Genomic DNA, 16,023 nt, shown 5'->3' with positions numbered 1-16,023 from the left:
CCAGACCATCGGTTGAAAATTGTAATTTATACATCTGTTAAGTGTACGTGTATTAGAATTGGTTGTGATAACAGTAGTCTCTGTTGGTAGTATTGATTGTATTAGTGGTAGCAGTATTGCTAGTAGGTAGAGTACCATCATTAGTACCAGAGTACACACTGATGAATAGGTGGAAGGTAGAGCAGGTTAAGGAGGAATTTGAGTAAAAGGGCGAATTAAAATGAATGGTAGCCCTAAATGATGGGAAAATTGGAAAAACAAAAAGGATAAGTTGAGTGTTGGTGTTACACCATGTGTATGGCAGTGGTACAAAATAAATACGTATATTTTAGTGTAATATATTTAAAATAGAGTAAATTCACGAAATGTGGATTTAGTAAAATAAATGGACAATGAAGCACTGTTTAAAGAGCTTGTAGGAGCGTTTTCCGGCCCAATCATCGTGGTAAGGCAGTTTCCGCACTCAGTGACCAGGCTGAAGGAATGTGCCGCGACTTCGGGGACACAAATGCTTAAAAACGCAGTGGCCGGGAACGCAAAGGCCTCGGCATTCAGTTTCGCCGATTACGACCACATTTCGGGGCTGCTGAGCAGGGACCTGGAGCACAATCTGCTGGATTCCCTCAGGCGCAACGACGAGCTGGTCTCGGAATCCATCGACTACGAGCTGGGCCACTACTACGCCGACTACTCGAAGTGGTTCAAGGACTGGTGTGTCACCCTGGCCTCGAGCCTGAGGGTAAAGCGGCACGCGCGCTACAAAATACCCATTGAGCGCAACGGAGTCGTCATATTCGCGCACCAGAAGGACGACCTGGAGCAGCTGGAGAGAGTGATCGGCGAGTGGGCGGACTTTAAGCTGTCGATAGTGTACCTGTGCGAGGAGTACCCGGAGGAGTTCACGACGCTGATGACACATAACACAGTCGAGTACTGCATAGTTAACACGAAGGAGGACGTCGCGACCTCGCCGCAGCTGCTCGAGCTGGTGGAGAAGCACGTGAACGCGTGCCACGACCTGCTGCAGTGGAACGTGGAGGCGCTGCAGTCTGCCGTGAGGAACGTGAAGCTCACCTCGAAGATGCTCTCCTCGGCGGAGGCTGAGCGTAATTTGGGGAACCTGAGTCTGCTGATGTGCGAGGAGCTGGCGCTGGGCAGGGACGGGGCGATATGCAGCGTCATCAAGTCGAACCTGGACCACGAGATCCTGGCGCTGGCGGAGCTGCTGCACGGCTGCTACGTCTACAAGTACGGCGCGGAGAGGGCAGGCGAGCAGAGCCCGGCGCTGAGCCAGGGGGACGAATCGGACCGGAGCACGGGCAGCTCGGCGCTCTCGCACTTCGAGAAGGCAATCGCGCACTTCAACAGGCACAACTGCGCCTACGAGTCCTTCTTCATGAGCGTTCTGTCGCTGGTGATAGGGGACAGCGAGGAGCTTAATAAGCTGCTGTCGAAAAACGCGCTCCTTGAGCTTTCGAGCACGGCGGACTTCGCGCGGTCGGCGCTGTGTCTGGAGCTGAGCTCGATCCGGTGCAACAAGGTGAAGCGGAAGCACTTCCAGCTCGTGATGGCGGGGCACCTGTTCAACCAGGCGACCTTCAAAAATCTGAGTAAGCGCTGCTACTTGGCCTGCATAGACGAGTACGAGGGTTGGGACGTGTCGAAGCAGCACCTCTACGGCCTGCTGGGCAACTTTGACCCGGGTTTCATAGTCAACAGCATGAACATAATATCGAGCGCGTACGAGAATAGATACAGCAACCAGTACACGTGTGACTTTCAGCAGTCTGCGCAATCGGTTAAGTTGGAAGTAAATCAGACTCCATCGGTTAAGTTGGACGACACCCGGAGAAAAGCAGGTGAGGAGCCCGCAGGGGAGCACTTGAAGCCAGGTGGAGAGGACAGGGAGTCTGAGCAAGCCCAAGATGCACAAGACAGACGCTCTGAGACCTCAGAAGCAAGTTCGGACAACGGCATTGGAGTCGTGAGCGCAGACAAGGAGATATACTACCTGAAGAAGCTGATGAGGCTTAAGAGTTTCCAGAACAAGAAGCATCAGATGAGCACGCTCATCTCAGCATCGTTCCAGAACTATCCGTCAATATACTACGTGCACCACGAACTTCCGAAGATTGAGGGACTTACGCCGTTCCTGGTGAGAGTGCCGATAATATACCTGAGGAAGAACGGAATTATTGGGACGAACGTGAAGATAGCGACTTCGTACGTGGATGACCTTTACCAGAAGCTGCTGGAAAACTCGTTCAGGGACGCGACGTGGCAGAAGTGTATGAAGTTTTACAACATCAAGGACCACGTGAAGAGGGACTTCGTCTCAACCGACGGCGACAGCAAGGGCGCAAATTACATGAAAAACACGAAGTTGCATTTGACGATGCAGCTTCTGAACCCGCTGAACGTGGCACTGGACTGTAGCAATTTCAAAATACTCATGGAGCTGGTCGGCAGTGATGGAAGGGCCGATGGAGTCTCCAGCGGTAAAGTCTCCAGAAACAGCTCCCCAAAGGACAGTGGTCGCACAGGTAGTCCATCGAACAGTGATAGGGCTACTAGACCATCTAAAAGAGCCAGCAACGATAATGAGGTTGGTGCAGTGAGTGGTGGACACGAGGGCAATAGAAACTCCAAGCATGTGAATGGTAATATGACTCAGGAATCTGTGGGCACTAACAGTCAATCGCCTAGCACAAGTTCAATTGAAGTAACGAGGACCAGTAGCACAGGTGATGGTATTGAAACCAATGATGATGCGAGTAAGAATGAGGCCAGTAATAGTAGTAGCTCAGTTAATGCTAGTAGTAGTAGTAGCACCATTATTACTAATGAAAATGGTAATACTGGTAACAACACAACTAGTGGTATCAATAACGACACAACTAGTGGCAGTGGTAATGTTAGTCCTAAGGCTGTTGATGAAGATGTAGACCAATCAGAAGGTGAGGTTGATGGAAAGTATAGATGGGTGGATTGTGAAATACTGTCACACGATAAAAATGAAGGATTTCATATGGAGCCATATGAAAAGAAGGATCTGGTGCTGACATTCAGGACGGGAGAGGTGGGCAGCTTTAAAGTGAAGGGAGTGTGCTGGAAGCTGTTCAACTGTATGTACTTCTGGTCGCCAGTGTACACGGTCGGGAGGAAGCTGAAGAACTACGAGTGGTGCAAAAGGTTAACACTGGAAGAGTTCATATCGCAGAGAGCAGTAGATAAAGCGCTGTATTTTAACGTCTATGAAGAAAGGCCGAAGCTGAAGCACAGCTTCAGGAAGGTGTCAGACCTGAGCCACCTGAAAAAATCGGTATTTTTTGCGAAAAAGGATCTGGAGTACGTAAGCCACGACAACCATCTTATGTTTTACACTGAAAAGTACGCTAGGAGTACGAGTGAGCTAGGAGTTGAGCAGTTAAAGCCGGGGGAAGAGCATTTAGAGCCATTGGCGAATGAGAAAGGGAATTATCAGGAACAGCACGGAAGTGAAAGGTTTAGTGGCCAGCAACTAAACAGTAGCAAGCAGCCTAATAGTGGGAAGGAACTAAACACAGATAACCTGTGTCTGTTTGAGTATTTTAATGGCGAATCGGGACTTATTGAAATTTTATTACAAAACCTGGAAAATCAGCCAATAAATTCAGTGATGCTGAGGTTCAAGGTGCTAGGGACCTTTAAGATCGCACCCTATCCAGTCTCGTACAAGTTTAATTCAGCTGAGCACTGCGATCGGCTTCCTGGCCGAAAGAATGCAAACAGGCCGGTGAAGGATAGCAATTCGGGCGTTGGCCACGGTCACTGTGGCCCTGAACCTGCTTCTGTTGAACTGAGCTGGAACGTGATTAACTTCCCCAACGTCAAGGTGAGGGAGGACAATCTGACTGAGAAGATGTACGAGGTGTACATGAGGTTCAAGGACGACGGAGTCACGCTCCACAGACACGCGCTGTCGATATACCTGTTCGTGGAGCCGATTAAGTTCCTGGATGGAATTGCACTCATAGATGGGTCAGTGTCGCTCTCGCCAAAGTCTGGGCTGGATCTGCTGTTGCCATTTAAGCTGTTCCTCAAGGTCAAGGCCGGCCCCAAGTTCACAGGCTACTTCGACTACAAGGACTCTGTGAAAATCCAGGTGCAAAACAGGTCGAGTGAGCACATAAGGGGGTTGGACTTTGCGGTAAACGATAAGCCAGTTAGGTCAACCCATCAAGTAAAAGAGCGTACCGACCACTCGCTGAACTCGGCTAATGCTACCACCGTTGTCAATGGTGAATTTATGGGCGATGCTGACTCTATTGGCGTTAATACTGTTGGTGATGTATCTGCTTTAAAAGGTGTTGATGTTGATGGTAATCCTCGCTCTAACGGCAGTGGTGATGATCACATTGGTCTCGTAGCTGGCTGTGCCAGTATCAGTAACCTGGGTGTTAACGGCAGTGTAGTAACTGGAGTTGATGGCGCAACTAACTTGGGCGCTGCCGGTGAATATGAACTGGTTGACGTTCCGCCCAGGAGCACTGTCACCTTTGCGATTCCGATTGAAAACCCGATTCAGATTCTCGTGGACAAGCACAACACCTCGGAGGAAAAGCTCAAGTTCACGGCCTTCTGGTGCACCGCGCACCGGTTCGGGGTCCACTCTGGCAGCGTTGAGTACTCCAGGTATAAGCTGTGCCTGAGCGTGGCGTCGCCGCAGCGAGAACGCAAGTTCACCCCGGAGCCCGTGGTGGTTACTCTGACCCTGACGCTCCAGAACGTCTCCACAGAGTCCATTAAGTCCCTGTCGGTGTCTGCCATTCAGGATTATGAGGGCGAGCACGTGTACACCTTCATCGGCGTGACCAAGAGGAACGTCAGCGTCATCCACCCCGGTAAAAGCGTGTGCTTGGACTTCAGCGTTTTAATGTCGCTCCCGGGCGTTTACAGCTTCTCACCCCTCGATTTCAAGCTCGTCAGCCCACTCGACGACAGGCACGTTCTCTACCAGGACAACGTGAGCACGATAATTTTATACGACTGATTTATGCAGTTGCTGTTTCCGTTTTACGTGTCATACCCATGTATGCATATCTATGCACTCTTTTAACCACGGTTAAGTATATCTATACACTCTTTTATTTCTCTGCGAGTACGTGTGTATTCATGCACTTTTATCCATGTGTGAGTATATTTGTATTCGCTATTATTTCTCTGAGAGTATATTTGTATTCACTCACTTAACATGTAACACCTGGTTAACTACTTAGTGTGTTTTCGATAGTTGATCACATTAGAAGTTCAAGTTACACTTCACCTGGCTCTGAATCTTTTATTCTTGTGTAAAATCAGACTCCCGATGTTAATTTTCTTCGACCCTGAGGAGAGCGGCGTCTTCAGCTTGTACAGGTTCTTGTTCGTTCTTCCCGCCACTGCTATTGACGTCAGGTCCACGCACGAGCTGAACAGCATTGCGTTTGAAATGTTCTTGAGGTCAATGTTGATCAGCGGCGAGAAGTCGAAGGTGAACTTGGGCGACAGGTAAATGCAGAGCCATATTGTGTAGCACATCAGCCTCTTCGATCCCAGCACCTTTATCGAGTGCGTGTCGTGGCTCTTTTCGTAAAAGAGGTGAAACAGCACGTTGACGAAGCCGGCGTCCACCTTATACCTATACGCATTGTTACGATTGTTGCAGTCGTGTGACGGTAATTGCATTAGTGGTAGTATTGGCAACTGTTATAGCATATTGTGATAATCGCAGTAGCAGTGGGAATTTCAGAAGGTGTAACTATAACTAGTAGCGTTAAATAGTAACTATAACTAGTAGCGTTAAATAGTAACTATAACTAGTGACTATAACTAATGCTAGTGCCAAGTACTTTGAGGCTGAAATAAACGACTGCAACTCCTTGGGGCTGTTGAACGACTTTGACAACTTCTGGAGGAGAAAGACCAGGACGTCCAGTATCTTCAGCGAACTCAGCACTAGCTTTGTGTCATCCAGACATTCGTTCTTCCCCTTCGCCTTCATTGCTTTTGACGCGTTCAGCACTGTCTTTGACACGCTCTTCACTTTCGCCAGGTTCATCAAGCTCACAAACGGGTCCGGGTCGAAGTCAGTCGTGAACACTGCCGCCAGTTGACTCAAACTCGTCAGTTCTTCCGGCGACTTTGCGTTCCTGTTAAATTGGGGCAGCATCTGCAGCCTCTGTTCGTGCAAATCTGCGTCCTGTGAGGGCGTATCTTCTTCCAGTTGCGACGACTCGAGTCTCGAAGGCGACGCCAGCGTCAAGTCTGACTGCTGCGGCCTCGTCTTCAGATCTAGGAAGGACTTGTTTTTTATCGCCTGGTAGTCCTCGTTGAACTTGCCCATGATAAGGCTCCTATAACTCAGCACCAGCTCCCTCACGGTCGCGCATATGTTTTCGAACGTGTCCATGTTGTTCACGCTTGAGTCCAGCTTCTCCAGAAACGCTCTCGTCGATGCCGCCAGGTCGTCGTCCATTGAGTCCAAAAACGCCTGCGGCTCCCTCAGTATCTCCTGGATGCTCACTTCCGGCACTATTATGCCTCCGTAGTAGTTCCAGTCTTTCCACAGGCACCCCAGCGTGGCCGATGTTATAAACTACGGAATTGTTAGTTGCCTTTTGTGCTTGAATAGCTATTCAATCTGTAGTATGCATAGGCATTTAAAGTCCTCACTATCAATAACATATCACCATGACTAACTAGTGAACTCTGCGGCTGCAAATACCTTGTTTATTATGTTCGAGCTTTTCACGTCTTTCGCGTTCAGGCCCTTGGCGTTTTGGTGCCTTTTCAGCTTCAGCATCAGCTTATCTCTCAGGTTCTGCCTCACCACTTCGTCTCCCAGGAACTTGCTCATCTACGGCCACGTTATTCTCTCTCAACTTACTGTGCCCTTTTCTACGTGTTTCTGCGATGTTACTTGTGGGTGCAGCGTCTCACACCTGTACACTTCCATTCTGTCCTTGCCCTCGAACACCACCATGTACTCAGCCCTGAATCTCTATTTTTCCTCTAAACTTACACTCCCGATCCGTTTTTCTCCAGTATCAGGTCGTTAGTCGCTCCTTTTGCCAGCCATCCGAACTCCTTCGACTCACTCTCTTTTGGACTTATGTACACTTGCCTCAGCTGCTTTTCTATGTCAAAGTTTAGCGACTGCCTCTTCTTATTGTTAAAGTTGTAGTAGTCCTTAAAGTAGTCTCGACTCGACGCGCACTTAAGACCCGCTCCTGTCAGCTTTGACAGGAACAGGCTCTTGACTGTGATGTCGTCTTCCGAGTCCTGGGTCGACACCTTCGACACTTCCGACTGTATGTCCTTCAGTATCGACAGCTCCTCCTTCGGGTTCGTCTTCACTGACTTCCAGTAGTTGTCCACTACCGACGTGTAGTTTTCCCTCAGGTCAAAGAGCTCATTCGTGCTATCTTGTGACAGGTGTCTCTCGAGCTTATAGTAGCCGTCCTCGTAGTTTTTAAAATCTGTGTTCCCTCCGCAATCCTTGTCTATGGTACCTGTACGCTTATTATATCTACTCATTTTAGAGCTTATCTACTGCTATTCACTGTCTATCTCATATCAATACTTATTTTTATTTGTTCATACATGTGTATATAGTTGATTCTACTATTTTGTGGTTGCGATTTCTTATTAGCTCCAAAATCTCTAAAGACTCTAATCTTTCTTCTCTGCCTCCATTTATGTTTGGAAGTTCTTCTTCTGGTTTGTCCAAAGATGCCAACGACCTCGATAGGTGTGAAATGAAGTCTCTGCGGTCCAAATTTTCACTGTTTTTTACCAAATCGACCACGGAAGGACTCTTTACGTAACTTGAAACTTCTGAAAATTTTCTGTAATCTCCTTTTATTTTTATAAAGTTTTCGTTACACTTTTCAATCACTCTCGCCTTCAGCACCTTTTCCGAATTCACCAATTCATTCATTTATCTATAAATACAAATTTGACATCTACAGTTTCTTAGTTTTCACTACTATTTATGAAAAATACACGGTTGTTCTCCATTTTCTCATTATATTTTTTATTATCATTCCTCACTTCCCTCACACGGCACACATAACCAACACACTTTTTATTTTCACTAAATATTATATTCGATACTTCACTCCATTCCACATACCGTATTATGTACTCACATACACATGTATATTCATTTTTTTATATATACATTTACATACGCAGCTTCACACTTAACGACTCTATTGGTCTCCTTTACTCATGATTCTCATATTCTACTGTGTAGCACTTGTAGAGTTATTTTTTAAGTATGCTCAGATGAATTGCAGTTTCCGTTTCTCCTTCTCTCAGTAGTACCGGTTCGCCTTCCACAGCTTGTAGCGGCTCGTCTTCTTCCACAGGTAGTACATGTCGACGATCTCCTTCACTGACTTTGTCGGGATGTCCTTCTGTATCTCGTGGAACTCCTTGCCGTACTTGAAGAGCGCGAGCTCGAAGAGCACGAGCTCCTTCGGGCCCCAGAGGTCTATTACCTCCGGCTGCCTGTGCGAGCTCTTGAGTATGTTGAAGGAGACTCTGTACATCAGGTCCAGCTTCGAGCAGTTGAACCTGAAGAGCTCCTCCTCTCTTTCGCTCCTTCCTTCCCTGGTTGCGTTCAGAGCGCCCTCTTTCTGCGCCACTTCCACTTCCCTCATGCCTCCCGTGACAAAGTCGTCGCTGAGACCCAGGTTCAGGTCTCTGCTCACTTGTATTGCGTAGTCCTTGATCGCCGTCGTGCCGAGCTTACTGTGCTGGGTTCCCTGCCCTCTCGTCGGCGACACAATGCCCTCCTTGTTAGCTGAAGTGCCTGCTTCCTTACTCGCGCCAGTGCCGATATCCCTCGTTTGTGGCACTTCTTCTTTCGAGTTGCTGAGGCTCGTCGAGCCGTCGCTCTCCTTTTCCTTAGACGTCTGTACTTCCTGCGCCGCGCCACTTACGTTGAGTGCCCTCAATGCTATGTTTGCAGGCCCTCTGCTGTACGTGCTCTTCGCCATGCTACTCGCCATACCACTCAGCACTCCGTTTGACAAATACTGTCTGTGGTCTTCTACCAGCGGTCTTCCGCAGTACAGTCTTTCGCTCATTGTCAGGAAGTCTTCGAATGCCTTCATTTTCATGTCCATCAGCATCTGGTCGCTCACGATTCCACTTTTCGACGACCTGCACTGGTTCACTGCTGACAAGAGTGCCTCGTCTCCTCTCGTCAGGTCATTTTCGTTCGTCATAATTCCCAGGGGGATTGCGTTGTGCACCAACTCCTCGTTCATGAGGTCTTCCAGGCCTCCTTGCTGCAACCTTCCGACGTTCCTGTTTTCGCTTACTTCCTTGTTTGCAAATATGTTTCCTGCTATGACCATGTTCCCGTTTCCTCGCACTCCTCCACTTATCAGTCCTCTTACACTTCCACTCGCAGCTCCTCTCAGGTTCATGTTAACGCTGTTAACTCCCACATTATCCTCGGGTATTTCCGCCTTTTTCTTCGTTTTACTACCTCTTTTACTTTGTGCTGTTTTCATCCCCTTCGTTCTTCTATCTGCGCTTCCCTTTTGTATTGTTTTTTGTACCTTTTTCTTCGGTTTATCGTCATAATCGCTGTCCGAGTCTGAGGTTTCCGTCAGCGAATCTATGTATTCCTTCTTTGCGTGACCTTGTTTCTTTTCACAGCTGTAGGCATTGTTTTTATTATTCGTTCTTCTGTCTCTACTCTCGTGCTCTTCCTTTTCGAGGCCTTCTTTAATGCTACTACCTTTTTCTCTCCCTTCAACGTTGCTGTCATCTTCTTCGACATAACGATCCATGTTCTTTTTATCTTCTTCTTTTTTTCTATTTTCTTTTTCTAATTCGAGGTCGCGACCTTTCTTCTCCTTATCGACGTTATCATCATCAATTTCTTCTTCGGTAATCCCACTTTCCTTTTTCGGACTTATAACTTCATCTCCTCTGTTTCCGCAACCGTTGTATCCCTTCTTTTTATAGCCCTGTTCTGTGTTTTCTTTATTTCCACTTGAACTTTCCTTCTTCTTTCCGTCACATTCCTTCATTGAGAGTTCTATTGCCATTTTAAGTTGTGATTCGTAGAAACTCTGTGTATTTCTCGTGATTTTCCTATTCAGATTTATTATGTCTGCTATTTTACTTGTTTTTTTCAGCGTCTTTTTCGTCATTTCCTTCTTCACTGACTGTAGGTTTCTACTACTTTCCTGTGCTTCGTTGTTTTTTTCTGAGAATCCTACTGACCTTGGTGTTATGTACTCTTCTTCCGTATTACTTTTTTGGCCTTCTCTCCTCGGGTTCTCTTCCATTCTCTCACTGGTACTGCCGCTGTTACTTTCGAATGCCGTGTTGCTACGTCTTGTGTTAACTCCACTCGTGTCACTTCTACTAATCCTACTGCTCACTATGTTGCTATTTTTTTTTAACGATTCGCCTTCCTTTCTACCTTTTAGCTCTTGTACTTCATTTGTGTTCATTTTCCCTTTCGAGTCCTCCTCTCCTTTTAACTCATCGTTCCCTTTCCTACTCCTCAATACTCTTTGCGGTGCTACTGTTTTCTTTTTCTGTCCCTTCTTCGAAACTGCTTCATCCTCTTCCTTTTCCTCTTCTACTGCCTTATTGATTCTTCTCGACATTCTCTTACTCTCTACCTTCTGACTTATGTTTTCATCCTTCAGCTTCACTGTCGTGCTTCCACTCTTCTTCACTTTCGTCAAGCCATTGTTATTATTCTTTTCTCCCGTAGATTTCGGTTCTTTAGAAGTTTTATTTTCCGTCTCAATTGGCTTTTTATTCTCATCTCCTGCCTTTGTGTTTGATGCTATTGATGTGTTTTTTTCTTGGTTGATTTGGTCTTTCGTGCTATCATTCATGTTTGTTTTTGGCTTATCTGTGTGTGTTTGATTTACTTTTGTTGAGACACTGTTTTGACTGACTGCGTGTTGAGAATCATTTTTCTGATTATCAGTGACCTTTGTATGTTGATTTTTCGGCTCTACTTGTACTGTTCTGTTTACGTTAACATTATTTTGCCTAATACTTTGTATTTGTTTAGGTTTTGGTTGTTGTTTTCCAGACCAGTTTTGTTGCCTTGTTTCCTGTGGCTTCGTTAATTTTACATTATATGGGTGACTGTAGTTTCTGTTTGATTCATTTCTCTTATATGGCAACTCTCTATATCTGTGTTGATAGCCTACGGGTGCACTGTTGTTTGGATAAATTGCATTACTTTCGTTGCAGTCATGCCTGTAACAACCGTTTGACGAGTTGGGTTTGTTTTCCGTATACACATGATTTCTGGAATCGTAATCTGGGCTATATGGGTCCTTAAGGCGAACGCGAGGTTTTTCTTCGTAATCTACATAGTTTCTTCTTGCGTAGCTAACGTATGGTTTTCCGTCGTTGTTCCGATCATATACATGATCCAGTGATACTTGCCTTCCGTTAGTGTATGATCCTTGGTGTTTTTCATAAGGATCTCTTTTTTTATGTTTATTGTGATTGCGATGAAAATTTTGATATTTCATCTCAACGATTTAACATTTGCGATCGGTTAATAAAACAACCTGTTTATCATTTTATAATGTACAACAACCAAATTTATATATTTATTCTTAACCCATTTAAGATACTACATTTACATTTTATTAATTATGAACAATGTGATCTTTATTGATAATAAAACATACAACTCTGCCAACGACAATTAAACAATATGATATACAGTAAATATCTACAAAACAAAACAAAAATTTGTGAAACAAACAATGTTACAGAGGTTATTTAAAAAAGTTAACAACAAAAGTACAATTTACAACATATAGTATAATTTCTATAAAAACATTAATAGTAAATATTGAAAAAATGGTGTTGTCGTAAAATAATAATATAAAAATTATTTGTTGATTAATTCACTGAAAAACAACATATAAACCATAATTTTGAGTAATTAATGTCTATTTCAAGTAGATAAAGGTAATTGAGCGAGAAAATATAATAATGTGTAACCTGGACTTAAACGGTGTTAGGATCATCAACAATATAATCCTCACAACAAACAAAACTTGTTTAAATAGTTACGTATTTATTTGAAAATATAATATGTTTTAAATCATTGCTTCTAATTTTATTAATATATGTGTAATATTAAATTGTATTTTAATATATGAATAAACCAGATCCTTCTGTTTCTTTTTATTTTAAAATATAAATAGGTAAGTACATAATTATAAATTATTATTAATAATACATTTTGATTAATATAACTTGCCACATAAACTAACTTTATTAATCATTAATTATCCTACCATCTTTTTCAGTGATTCTATCGCATCATATAATGGTTTAAACATTTTATAATTAGTATTATATTTTGTGTTATTTTATTAACTATGGTTGCCTATGTTAGTCGTGTATTTAATCGGATTCCAACGTTGTACTTCAAAAACGTCAATTCGTCATACCGTTTAAATTTTTCAACTAAAAAAACGGAAACACCAAAGCTGTTGGATGGGTTTGGTATCATGGGTTCCTATGCCAACGCACTTTTTCTATCCACTCAAACCGTTGGCAATTTAAACCAGGTTATGAGTGATTTGAAATTCGTTGCCGACTCCTTGCAGAGCTGCGAGGATTTTAGGACTTTCATGACGACCCCGGGGCTGAGGACGTCCGAAAAGATGAAGTTTCTTCGTGAAGACCTGGGCACCTTGACCGGCGCACCTTTGCAGAATCAGACCCTTAACTGTTTGGAAATGCTTTTCGAGCAGAAGAGGTCAAATGAGATTCTGAATCTCGCCAAGCACTTTGAGACTTTATTTTTGAGTGCCAACAACCAACTCAAGTGCCTAGTGCAATCGGCAGATCCCTTAAATAAGGACATTAAGGAAAGGATTCAGGAAGCTCTGAAGCAAAGGTTGGGAGGGTCCTACGAGCCGGTGGTTGAGTACAAGGTCAATCCGTCTCTTCTCGGTGGACTTTTGGTTAATGTAGGGGACAAGGTGGTCGACTGCTCAGTCTCGAGTAAACTTGAAAGAATACAGGCCCAGCTACTTTCCAGATTTTAATGTTTTGCTATTAGTGTATTTGTTGAACGCATTCATTGATGTGAATATTTACGCAATGCCGAGTAGATTAAACTGCTTCTGTTTTCTTTGGTAAATCGATGACGCTCGGTCCTCCGTGCACGTGGACTCCGGTATACAGGCTCTTATCGTCATGGAATCTCACAGGGTCAGGTTGAGTTCCGGTGTAGATCGGCCCTGTTAAATCGGAGAGTTTCGCCTCAATTTCAGATTTAGAACAGTTGAGCTTTTTTCCGACGTCATCGAGTGATTTGAGAAAGGTCTCGTAGTTGATTCCAGAGGACTAAATCATATTATTAGTCCAAAGTAAATAAGATGATTGTGTACCTAATTGATAATTAGGTCATAAATATGTGTATAAATGTAAGTGTGTGATTATTAGGTTCACTATTACGTTTATATATCTTGTTAATTCAGAAAATAATGTATAATTCAAGTGATACTTTTGACTTATATTTGGCAAAAATTAGGTCCAATCTGTTAACTTCTGAGGGCAATTTCGCAAGGTTGGCTTCTTTGAACATTTTAATATACATTCTACCCTTAAGGAGGTCATTGGAGTCTGTATATTTGTTGAAAACATCTATCATTTGTGTTTTATCAACCATTTCTCTAAGTTTATCACTTTATATATTAATATGTATGAACTTTAAATTAACGTAATTTGCATAAATATAAGTTTAGATATGTTAATATATATCAATGTAAATCGATTGAGTGAATTATATCATAATGGCTAGTAGACGGCATATTATATGACAAATATGATATATGGGACTAGAAATCATGAAAATAAGCTAAGATGTAGAATTGGACTAAGATAAATGCAAGTGCCAGTGTTTAGAACCTGTTAAGGTCAATTATGAGTAGTGTAAACCAAGTCAACATTTGTGGACGAAGATGTGTAAAGTGAAATGATACAACTTTAAACATTATTTGAGTAATATTTTAACGATAATAATGTACAAATCTTTTGAAATTTAATTTAATAAAATTATGTTATAATTTGGGAAACTATATATATAATTAGTACACAATGGCAGGCAAGATATTATAGTGTTTAATTAAAAAATATAATTGATAATTAAAATGTTTATTTTTTGATATATTTTTAATTACTAAATATGCGGTATTCTGGTTTAATAACTTCCAATGAGAGCCGTTCTTCGGTTCCAGAAGCAAAATATATAGTAAGATTCCTACTCATATATTGCAGTTTTTTTCATGTAAATTTATGATACATGGTCTATGACTGATATTCCTTTACATTTTGTATAGGACAACATTGAGAAATTTGTCGCTGATAAGAATCCTGCCGAACTCACTGAGATCGCAAAAGAGCTACTTTCGTATGTTTATGCTCGTTTTATTGATTTTAGTAAGTATCGCTTCATGGAAAAATCCACTAATTCCAAATTGCTGGTAATTAGTGAGAAGATTCCTGAACTTAAGGACGCCCTGGCTACACTCGAGATGCTGTTGAAAAAGAAGGTACGCAGACACGTAAACTTAACAAATTCAGGAATCCGGTGATAAATCGAGTCTTTCTACATATTTTAAAATTTCTGACACTTTATATTCCGAAGCGAATGTTCCATACACAGAATCAGCCTTCCTATGGCTCGGGGTATGTGTAACCATAAATTTAACTCCTTAGGCCAACACAATGGTTGAATATCCACTTGAAGATGCTATTAAGCTACTTACTGAGCAGCACAATGGGATTGAAGTATTGATTCAAGAAATGGTATGATATTTAATATTTACACCTCTGATATAAAGCCGACACATAGGCCATCATAGAACCCGAAATGGCTATTTTTGCCCTTATCAGATTCATATGAATTAATGATTGTACAGAATACTGAATTGGATTGGATAAAGAAGCAAATAACATGTACTGAGATAAACGTTGCAAGGCTACATAACTTCACGGTGATGAAGAATTCCGAAAATAAGCCTAACACTACGACTGTAACATAATATTACATTGAATTCATGATTAAATTAATTCTTGTTGAAGTAAAGGAAGATTTATACCGTTATATATCCAGTTAAGATGTGTTTGATGTAAATAAATTTGTGTTAAAATAGTTGTATAAAATTAATAATAAAAAAATGAAATAGGTATTGTTTAGTTAGAAAATGGTAAATAAAGTTAAGTAAAATATAAATGGAATAAGTGTTTAATGTTTTTAGTGTGTAATTAAGTGAAATTTTGGAGACGGTAGGGCTGTGGTGAAACACCCGGGCCACGTGGTAAGATATGGTGGGTTCCGAGGATGGATATTCAAATTTAGTCGACTGTGCTCGTACAGGATCACTTCTATAGTTGATTCTACTACTGAGAACACCAGCGACAGGTTTCGTCAACACCCGTGATGATGAGTTAGTCGCTCTGCCGTCCCGGAAAACGATTTACGTCGATGACTCGAAAAATTTAATTTTTCACGGCATCGAGCCATTCTGAGCGGAACAAAAAATAAAATACATAAATATATATTTGATCCATGTTTATGCATAATTCCTAGTAAAAAGTTGACGATAGCTGCTGCGTATAAGATTGATTTAAAAATCACGAATTAACGATATTCATTGAATCTACATATTCATATTTTTCATCTTCAATATTGTCCGTATCAGATTCCGATGTACATATATTGCATAAGATAACAGCCGCTATTGCAAGGCAGATCGTTGAACAGATGATCAACGACATGAATCCGAGCACCGCAGTATATACATCCAATACATAAGCTTCGATATATAAAAGTAGATTAGTGTTTAATGGAGTATAAGTACATTAAAGATAAAATAGGCACTGATGTTGCATTAGGCAGGTAGATAGCTAGCAGATCAATAAACAGATCATATGTGGGTACAACAAGTTGTAAAAGGATCTTAAAATAAATTT

The 16,023-nt window shown here is 42.5% G+C and overlaps 9 protein-coding genes across 9 annotated transcripts; 4 read left to right on the top strand and 5 right to left on the bottom strand.

Moving 5' to 3' along the window:
* Nucleotides 1-52: 52 nt before the first annotated feature.
* TOT_010000880 (hypothetical protein) lies at nucleotides 53-293 on the bottom strand (the record flags this gene model as incomplete). Its single annotated transcript, XM_009691430.1, has 2 exons — nucleotides 53-233; nucleotides 289-293. The coding sequence occupies 2 exons, from the start codon at nucleotides 291-293 to the stop codon at nucleotides 53-55; spliced, it is 186 nt and encodes a 61-aa protein (XP_009689725.1).
* Nucleotides 294-385: 92 nt separating this feature from the next.
* Nucleotides 386-5,032, top strand: TOT_010001315 (conserved hypothetical protein; the record flags this gene model as incomplete). Its single annotated transcript, XM_009691429.1, has 5 exons — nucleotides 386-1,772; nucleotides 1,926-2,503; nucleotides 2,927-3,418; nucleotides 3,536-4,209; nucleotides 4,450-5,032. The coding sequence occupies 5 exons, from the start codon at nucleotides 386-388 to the stop codon at nucleotides 5,030-5,032; spliced, it is 3,714 nt and encodes a 1,237-aa protein (XP_009689724.1).
* Nucleotides 5,033-5,301: 269 nt separating this feature from the next.
* TOT_010000878 (conserved hypothetical protein) lies at nucleotides 5,302-7,960 on the bottom strand (the record flags this gene model as incomplete). Its single annotated transcript, XM_009691428.1, has 6 exons — nucleotides 5,302-5,659; nucleotides 5,871-6,616; nucleotides 6,746-6,877; nucleotides 6,908-7,013; nucleotides 7,043-7,532; nucleotides 7,624-7,960. The coding sequence occupies 6 exons, from the start codon at nucleotides 7,958-7,960 to the stop codon at nucleotides 5,302-5,304; spliced, it is 2,169 nt and encodes a 722-aa protein (XP_009689723.1).
* Nucleotides 7,961-7,995: 35 nt separating this feature from the next.
* Nucleotides 7,996-11,552, bottom strand: TOT_010000877 (metastasis-associated protein MTA2; the record flags this gene model as incomplete). The annotated part of the gene is given in 7 exon segments (XM_009691427.1): nucleotides 7,996-8,116; nucleotides 8,350-8,657; nucleotides 8,886-8,964; nucleotides 9,013-9,168; nucleotides 9,182-9,231; nucleotides 9,597-9,886; nucleotides 10,037-11,552. The coding sequence occupies 7 exon segments, from the start codon at nucleotides 11,550-11,552 to the stop codon at nucleotides 7,996-7,998; spliced, it is 2,520 nt and encodes an 839-aa protein (XP_009689722.1).
* A 906-nt stretch (nucleotides 11,553-12,458) lies between these two features.
* Nucleotides 12,459-13,091, top strand: TOT_010001314 (ATP synthase subunit delta; the record flags this gene model as incomplete). Its single annotated transcript, XM_009691426.1, has 1 exon — nucleotides 12,459-13,091. One exon carries the CDS (start codon nucleotides 12,459-12,461, stop codon nucleotides 13,089-13,091), a length of 633 nt encoding a protein of 210 aa, XP_009689721.1.
* Nucleotides 13,092-13,158: 67 nt separating this feature from the next.
* Nucleotides 13,159-13,717, bottom strand: TOT_010000875 (vesicular cargo protein; the record flags this gene model as incomplete). Its single annotated transcript, XM_009691425.1, has 2 exons — nucleotides 13,159-13,392; nucleotides 13,553-13,717. The coding sequence occupies 2 exons, from the start codon at nucleotides 13,715-13,717 to the stop codon at nucleotides 13,159-13,161; spliced, it is 399 nt and encodes a 132-aa protein (XP_009689720.1).
* A 516-nt stretch (nucleotides 13,718-14,233) lies between these two features.
* Nucleotides 14,234-15,092, top strand: TOT_010001313 (prefoldin subunit 3; the record flags this gene model as incomplete). Its single annotated transcript, XM_009691424.1, has 6 exons — nucleotides 14,234-14,299; nucleotides 14,388-14,458; nucleotides 14,489-14,600; nucleotides 14,632-14,736; nucleotides 14,767-14,856; nucleotides 14,970-15,092. The coding sequence occupies 6 exons, from the start codon at nucleotides 14,234-14,236 to the stop codon at nucleotides 15,090-15,092; spliced, it is 567 nt and encodes a 188-aa protein (XP_009689719.1).
* Nucleotides 15,093-15,254: 162 nt separating this feature from the next.
* TOT_010000873 (hypothetical protein) lies at nucleotides 15,255-15,539 on the top strand (the record flags this gene model as incomplete). Its single annotated transcript, XM_009691423.1, has 3 exons — nucleotides 15,255-15,271; nucleotides 15,341-15,472; nucleotides 15,503-15,539. 3 exons carry the CDS (start codon nucleotides 15,255-15,257, stop codon nucleotides 15,537-15,539), a joined length of 186 nt encoding a protein of 61 aa, XP_009689718.1.
* A 145-nt stretch (nucleotides 15,540-15,684) lies between these two features.
* On the bottom strand, nucleotides 15,685-15,828 carry TOT_010000872 (hypothetical protein; the record flags this gene model as incomplete). The annotated part of the gene is made up of 1 exon (XM_009691422.1): nucleotides 15,685-15,828. The coding sequence occupies one exon, from the start codon at nucleotides 15,826-15,828 to the stop codon at nucleotides 15,685-15,687; it is 144 nt and encodes a 47-aa protein (XP_009689717.1).
* Between the last annotated feature and the right edge of the window lie 195 nt (nucleotides 15,829-16,023).

Source organism: Theileria orientalis, chromosome 1 (assembly GCF_000740895.1).
Source record: "Theileria orientalis strain Shintoku DNA, chromosome 1, complete genome".
NCBI lineage: Eukaryota > Apicomplexa > Aconoidasida > Piroplasmida > Theileriidae > Theileria > Theileria orientalis.
This window is presented reverse-complemented; position numbering and strand designations above follow the sequence as displayed.